Here is an 8462-nt window from a genome sequence, read left to right as displayed (position 1 = left end):
CATCAGATTTTAAAGAAAAGATTAGGCAGTACAAAAATCTTCTCAAAGAGTACGTATGCAGCAAGGGAAGTTAGATTAGAGAATACTCGACAACATTTGTCCAACTACCTTATTTCAGATTATAGAGACAGGTAACTAGAGAGAGATGTACTTGAACGTGAAGAAAAAGTTGGTCTTGCTTTGCTTTGCTTGCTTACCTTTCGATGGCTAATTTGGTTTGGTTAACAAGTAGATAAACTATTAAAATAATCATTTTTATTTGAGTTTAGTTACATTTTAATAACTTATGTTTGAAATGTTGTGTTTTAATCACTTACGTTATGGCATTGTAACATTTGTCACTGAACCGTTAATGGTGTAACGGTAAGCTGACGTGGCACATTAAATCATTATTTCAAACGAAAATATTAGGTTCAATTTTACATTTGGTCCCTTTTTTTCTTTTTTCATTTTGAGCAATTTAATCTTTTTCTTTTATGTTTTTTAAACTTTTCATTTTCTTTCTTCATTTTTCATTTTCTTTTGCATCTCCTTTTGTTTTCCTCCCTTCTTCATTTCTTTTAATTTAATTTTTCTTTGTGTTCCATTTGTTAAAACTAGTCTACAAACTTGCCTTACTCAAAAAGACTAAATTGTTCAAAAAAATAATGGAAGAACTGTGTTAAAAAAATGGAGAAGAGAAGGAAAGTAGAGGGAGAAGCAGAAGAGAATGGAAAAAAAAGAAAAGAAAAAGAAAGTTAAAAATATATAAATGAAAAAAATTAAATTGTTTTGTTCAAAACGAAAAAATATGGGAACCGGTTGTATAAATTAACCTAAAATTTTTGTTTGAAATAATTAATTAACGTGCTACATCACCTTACCGTTAACGGCAATTAACGGCTCAATGACTAAAATATTACAATTTAATTACGTAAATGATTAAAACGTCACATTTTAAACATTAATCTAAAGTAAATAAAAGTAATTATTTTAATAATTTAGCCAACTAAATATAAAAAAAAATTAATAATGGAATAAACCTGACACAACGACGTTTAATATATTTGCTTTATTCATGTTGGGATTTTGATACAGTTTAATTTTTGTGATTATTTTACTCATTTGTTAATCTTACATGGATCGAAGGTAGCGGATGGAAGTATGTCTTCATTTATTTGTTTTAGTTCCAGAGTTCTATGATTTTTTCCTCTCAGATCATCTCTCGCTACTTAGAAAAAGCTCAAAATGTTGTTATTAAAATGACAAATTAAAATATCTCCATAATTATTTTATGGTATAATAACTTATTAGGCCTTCTAACTTTATAAAAAAATATTTTAGCTAGTCATTTAATTTTTCGTCTCTTTTAGTCTTTAAACTTGTATTTTTTTATCAAATCACCTCCAAAATGGATGAACAAATTAATATTAACTTTACCAATATGATATACACATGAAATGTTACATGGATGTCACGTTAACAATTAATTGAAATTTTAAAATTTCAAAACTTCAAAAAAAATAATATTTTAAAAATTCAAATATATAAAAATCATAATTTTTTTATTTAAAAATTTAAATAATTATACGAGTCCATGTGGATGCCACCACATCATCAAAGTTAATAAACTTAATTTTTCTATTTACTTTGAAGTAATTTGACAATGAATGCAAATGTAAAAACTAAATAAACGAAAAATTAAATAGAAGATTAAAATGAACTTAAAAAAAATTAAACACCCTAATAAATCATTATTTACCACAACATAAGATGCCGATACATTCGCATTACATGATCAAATCGGTTCTTAAAACCGCTCTCAAATTTATAACAGAATCTGTTTGATCGTATAAAGAATTTTCTTTTTCTTTCAAACCAAACCAAAGTAGATATTTCACCTGATTATTTGGCAGTGAAGTGGACCCATTTTGATAGAAATATACTTGATTCAAACCCATTTATTTTTGGTGCTTTCTTAGAAAAGGATAAATCCAAAATAACAATCATTTATCATAGAACAGATTATTTAAGTGAAATTTTAAATTCAGTTTCATAATATATTAAAATATAAATTTAATTAAAAAACATTTACAAGTAAATATGTGATAAACTTTGAAACCGTTCGTAAAATAAATAAATAGACTAAATCAAATATCAATATGTACCCTTTTTCTTTGTGATTACAATAATGTCCCCATATGCGAATAGTATTTCAAAACCTATGCATCTTATTCCCCTTATTGTTTTTGGGAGTAGGAATTTTGTAAGTTGTAAACAAGAGACATCAGCATGCAATGACGGTGTAACAGAACAACTCAATTACCATAAAACTTTTGACACATTACCTTAATATTATGACATAAAACCTGAATAAGATTCAAAAGGTTCTATCTTAGCTAAGTGGTAGCCATATGACTTTAAGCAGTTTTTTTTTGTAATTACTGTTGATATATTTTGAATTTGATATTGGAAATCAAAATATATGTTTTTGTATGTCAGTTACTTTAGGCTTTCAGTAATAGGCTGTTGTAAATTTTTTTGTTGTAAGTTTCTTTTACTTATGTTTTAAGTTTTTATTTTACTGAAGTGTTAAGCAGTTGTAAAGTTTTTTTCCTTAATGAAAAGGTTTTGTGTGTGGGAGAAGCTGAACAGACACAACTTCTCTATTATTCAAAATTTTTTTTGTTATTCTTCTCTCTTCTTCTCTTCCTCTCTGTAACAAAAACTACACCAACAGTGATATTCATAGCTTCTTCTTGAGGGCTGTAAGGTTTCTATGACTATTTTTGAGTGTTTTTTTTATGGCTTCTTCTAATGCTCTTTCAACATCTGTTTCTATTTTCACCTGAACTCATTATTATGTTAGGGCAGTTAAGATGAAAGTTTATTTGAGATCTTTTGGCTTGTGAAAGGTTGTAGAAACTGATGAAGATCCACCAGCACTGAGATAAAATCCCACCATTGCTTAGCTCAAAACCTATGATGAAGAAATCTTGAAAAAGGATAAAGCTTTAACATGCATTCATTCCAAGTTAGTAGATAACATTTTCACAAGCATTATGGATCTTGAAACACCAAAGGCTATTTGGGATGAACACAAGGAAACTTATGAGGGAGGTGATAGAGTGAAGAAAACAAAACTTTTAACTCTAAAAAGAGAGTTATGATGTTGAAATGAAGGAGGATAAGCCGATTAAAGATTATTAAACCAAGTTGATGGTTATTGTAAACCAAATCAGACTTTATGGTGAAAAGCTGTCTGATGAAAAGGTGGTTGAAAAAGTCATGATCAGCGTTTGATGCGATCCTAGCTCGGGAAACTATGGTCGATTCCATTGAGTTGCCACAAGGAGCCATTACTCGATCTCGTGCTAAGAAGTTTCGCGACGCTATTGCAAATCACATTGATCGAGCTTGGGGAGAGGAGGTGGTCGGACTCATCAAGCAAAAATGGAGCTCAACACCATGTGTTCCATACAGCTTTTTGCATGCTGAATTTTAGCTAAATAATTGCTGGACTGAACTTTTAATATGTTTAGTTTAATTAATTTAGTTGTTTTAATTTTCTTTAGTTGCTTAAATACTTAGTTTAATTAATTAAGTTGTTTTGAATTTTTAGTTGCTTAAATAATTTCGACATTTAATCTATTCTAGTCTAATTAATTGCTATAACCATTTAATTTGATTAATTGTGTTTATAGGTGAATTAATTATTTGAACCAGCTATTACATGGATCTGCATTAAAGAAAGAAATAACTACAGTTGTTATGAAGATGAATTGAAGGCCAGAAACTGAGTTTAATAGACAATGAGTTACAAAGAGTTATTTACACAAGCCAATAAATTTCCAATTGTCTTTCTCATAACGATGGTTGTTCATCTACACCTTTGGTTGGTTATATTAAGTATTTCCACAAAGATGCCAAAAGATACTCAATTTTTGAATGGTGTCCATTCGGCTGCCCAAAGGGGAATTAAAGGGCTGTTATGATATCAAGCATTGAACTAAATTTATTCAGCTCATTAGAGCTCATTATTAGCTGATTTGGAAGATTAAACAAGCTGATCATTGCTGTTACATATGTTAAAGTTCATCAAAGGTCACTTAGTTTTAATTGGCTTAGCTAAGTTCACCAATAGCTCAATTAAGTTGAATTTGTGTGTCTATTCATCTGGGGTTTGTCTCAGCCTATAAATACTTTGCTTCCAAATTGTTGTGGGGACTTTTGCTAAATTTTTATGAAATATTTTGAAACTTGTGAGTATTCCAAATCTCATTGTTCTTTTTGGGACTGATCTGACTTATCAAGCTAGGCTTGTGGCGTCTTTTCTTTCCTTTGATATCTAAACTTATCACTTCAAGTGTGACATTCGTTAAACCTTTGGTTCTTATCTTGTTAGATAGCAGGTCAATGTTTTTGTTTGTTTTTTTTTGAACTAAATTATCTCTAAGTGTCGTATAAGTTTTGGGTCAAAATTTCCTTATATTGTTGGTTCACTCTTGGCCTTAGCCGAATCTAATCTTTCATTTTCCTAAACCCTCTTTGCATCCTTTTCATCTGAACTTATCCTTCATTTTTCAGCCTATTTCACTATAAGTTTAACAACTTACTTAATTTCACGATCAGGCAATCTAAACGACTCAAATCAACACCAAACTAAGTTCGTATCATTTGGTATCAGAGACAATGAAATTAAATTTCTATTAAGTTTAAGAGTGTGAAAATCAGCATTTGGGGTATAAACTCGTGGATTAAAAAAAGAAGAAGCTAGTTTGGAATTTTTTTCTTGCTGTCGAAGTCACTTATTCACCTTCCTACCATTTGCCCACACTTAATTCTTCATCATTTTGTTTGTTAGCCTACCCTATCCTAACATCATTTCCTACCCGAACCATCATTACTTTTGTGATTCGACCCACATTGACTACTGTTAAGTTAAAATAGCCCATTGGGAACATAGAGAGGCGGATTGAGCGAAGAAAGGCAAGAGTGTAGTGAGCCTATTCGAGTGAACAAAAGCCAAGAGAGTAAACTTTTCTTTAGAGAGACATAGAGAGGTTTTTGTTGTGTGAACTTAAAATGTCAAGAAGTCCAGAAAGGAACCCAAACGAGGGAGGTGGTTTTCAACCAATAAGGAATGTTGGTGGAGGCATGCCAGATCTTACCCTTCAAGCAATCATGCGAGAAATGGAATGACTATTTGATCGTAAACTCGAACCCATCGAAGATTAATTATATCAAGTCGAGGCACAAGAACAACGTGATGGAACTCCTAAAAATGCAAGACGAGAGAGCGGGCATCCTATCCAAAATTGAGAAGATCCCTATGAACCAAGTGACCAAGAAAGTGACCATTCATTCGTTCAGAGTGTAAGGCATCAAGGCCATTGAAATCGGGGCCATAGAGAACGAGATCGTATTGATGATAGCCTGAAATCATTAAGATGACCATACTTCCGTTCCAAGGGAAGAACGACCTCGAGGCTTACTAAGAGTGGGAGAAAAAAATTGAGTTAGTCTTCGAATGCCATAATTATTTAGAGAGCAAAAAGGTAAAGTTGGAGACTATTGAGTTCTCGGATTACACCATAGTGTGGTGGGACCAACTCGTGACAAGTCGAAGAAAAATGGAGAGAGACCCATCTCAACTTGGGCTGAAATGAAAGCAGTCATGAGAAAGCGTTTCATACTTTCTTACTATCACCGAGATCTCTACCAATGATTGCAAAATCTTACCCAAGGCAATCAAAGTGTCGAAGACTACTGCAAGGAAATGTAGATAGCAATGATTCGATCCGACATCGAGGAGGATCAGGAGGAAACAATGGCTAGGTTTCTTGCGGGATTAAACCATGATATCGCCATTATAGTCGAATTGCAACAATATGTTAAAGTGATGGACATAGTTGAAATGGCCATTAAAGTCAAAAAGCAACTTAAACGGAAGGGAGTTAGCCATTCCTACTCTAATCCATCTACCACCAAATGGAGTTAAGGAGCTTATAAACCCCTGTTCGAACCAAGGATCTTATTGAAGCGGCCAAATCCAATTCAACTGTTGGTGAGGCAAGTAAAAACAAAATTGAGACTACTCCAAATCGCACAAGAGACATAAAGTGTTTCAAGTGTCAAGGATGGGGACACATAGCCAGCCAATGTCCCAACCGGTGAATCATGGTGGTACGGACCGATGGTGAAATTGAGTTCGAGGAAGAGAATAAAAATGAGCCAGAAATGCCATCCGATGAAGAAGAAGATTTAGAGTTACCGATTGAAGGTGAGATTCTTGTGGTGAAAAGGAGCCTCAACATTCTAAATACCAAAATTGAACAAACAAAGAGAAATATTTTCCACACCCGGTGCCACATCCAAGGCAAGGTATATAGCATGAGTATTAACGGAGGAAGCTGCACCAACGTCGCAAGTAAAATGCTGGTTGAAAAACTTGATTTAATCACGAACAAGCATCCAAATCCGTACAAGTTACAATGGTTGAATGACGGCAGAGAACTTAAAGTGACAAAACAAGTTGTTATAGCCTTTTCCATCGAAAAATACCAAGACGAGGTGGTGTGCGATGTGGTTCCCATGCATGCGGGACACCTTCTTTTGGGACGTCCATGGTAGTTTGATCGACGTGTAATCCATAACAGATATAGCAACCATTATACCTTTAAGTATCTAGGCAAAAGTGTAACTCTAGCCCCTTTTACCTCGAAACAAGTGTATCAAGATAAAATCAAGCTAAAAGAGACTATAGAAAAAGAAAAAAAAAAGAAGAAAAAAAATAGAGAAAAAAAGAAAAGAAAATCTTAAAAAAATAAAAAGTTGAGAAAATTGAGGTAAAAACACGAGTTGAAAAAGAAAATCAAAAAGAAGATGAAAGTGGCAAAATAAGTGTGTTTGCAAGAAAAAGAGAAGTGAGAAAGTACTTAATGATGCGCCAGCCCATTCTTGTACTTATGTTCAAAGAATGCCTTTTTGATGCTAATGAACTTAAAACTATTTTGCCTTCTTCTGTTGTGATTTTACTTTAGGAATTTGAGGACGTATTTTCGGAAGAAGTACCGAGAGGATTGCCACCTCTTCATGGCATCGAACATCAAATTGACTTTGTGCCTAAAGCTACGATCCCAAATCGTACAGCCTGCCGAAGCAACCTTGAGGAGACTAAGGAGTTGCAACGACAAGTGGCTGACTTGATGGAGAAAGGCTACATATGGGAAAGTTTAAGCCCTTGCGTGGTGTCTGTTCTGTTGGTGCCTAAAAAGGATGGCTCGTGGAAAATGTACGTGGACTGCTAAGCCATTAACAAAATCACTGTCAAGTATCGTCACTTTATTCCTAGACTCAATGACATGCTTGATGAGCTTAGTGGTGCCAAACTCTTCTCCAAGATTGATTTGAAGAGTGGATATCACCAAATTACCGTGTGAGAAGGGACGAGTGGAAGATAGCCTTTAAAACAAAATATGGTTTGTATGAGTGGCTAGTGATGCCATTCGGCCTCACAAATGCAGCAACCACATTTATGCTGTTGATGAGTCACATTTTGCGATCTTTTATTGGCTGATTTTGCGTGGTATACTTTGATGACATTTTAATTTATAGCAAATTATTGGCTGATCATATTGAACATTTGCGTGCTATTTTAGAGGTTTTACGAAAGGAAGTGTTATATGCGAATCTTAAGAAATGTAATTTTTGTACTGACAAAGTCGCTTTCTTAGGTTTCGTTGTAAGTGCAGAAGGCTTAGAGGTGGATCAAGAGAAGATCAAAGCGATCCAAGAATGGCCTCGTTTGATGACCATTAGTCAAGTTAGAAGCTTTCACAGCCTTGCAAGCTTCTATAGGAGATTCGTGTCGAACTTCAATACCATAGCTACTCCTTTAACATGTATTATCAAGAAAAATTCTCCTTTTACTTGGAATGATGAACAAGAAGTTGCTTTTAACAAAATTAAAAATTGTTTGACTAACGCTCCATTGTTGAGTTTACCCGACTTTAACAAAACTTTCGAAGTGGAGTGTGATGCTTCAGGGATAGGTATAGGTGCGGTCTTGACACAAGATAGATGGTCAATTGCCTACTTCAGCGAAAAACTCAATGGGGCTACACCCAACTATCCAACCTATGATAAAGAGATGTATGACTTGATTCGTGTGTTGGAAACATGGCAGCATTACCTTTGGCCGAAAGAGTTCGTAATACATACGGACCATGAAGCCTTGAAGCATTTGAAAGGAAAAACCAAGTTAAACAAACGACATGCAAAGTGGGTGGAATTTCTTGAGTCCTTTCCGTATGTAATTAAGTACAAACAAGGAAAAGAAAATGTTGTTGTGGATGCACTATCACGTAGGTTTGCTTTAATTAATCATTTGGATTCTAAGTTGCTTGGATTTGCATACTTGAAAGATTTATATGTTAATGATCCTGACTTTGGTCAGATATTTGAGTTGTGTGTTCAAAGTG

General features: G+C 33.7%; 1 protein-coding gene across 1 annotated transcript in view; it reads left to right on the top strand.

Annotated features, from left to right (window-relative positions):
- Nucleotides 1-6159: 6159 nt before the first annotated feature.
- The window catches only part of LOC107963012 (uncharacterized), a 19084-nt gene continuing 16781 nt past the window's right edge, over nucleotides 6160-8462 (top strand). The window contains exons 1-3 of the mRNA XM_041086372.1: nucleotides 6160-6555; nucleotides 7023-7273; nucleotides 7597-8432. Of these exons, the coding sequence (XP_040942306.1) occupies nucleotides 6160-6555; nucleotides 7023-7273; nucleotides 7597-8432 (1483 nt within the window). The remainder of the gene's footprint in view (nucleotides 6556-7022; nucleotides 7274-7596; nucleotides 8433-8462) is intronic.

This window comes from Gossypium hirsutum, chromosome D01 (genome assembly GCF_007990345.1).
Source record: "Gossypium hirsutum isolate 1008001.06 chromosome D01, Gossypium_hirsutum_v2.1, whole genome shotgun sequence".
In the NCBI taxonomy this organism is placed as follows: Eukaryota; Viridiplantae; Streptophyta; class Magnoliopsida; order Malvales; family Malvaceae; genus Gossypium; species Gossypium hirsutum.
The sequence above is the reverse complement of the archived record's forward strand: the minus strand, read 5'-3'. Positions and strand labels throughout refer to the sequence as shown.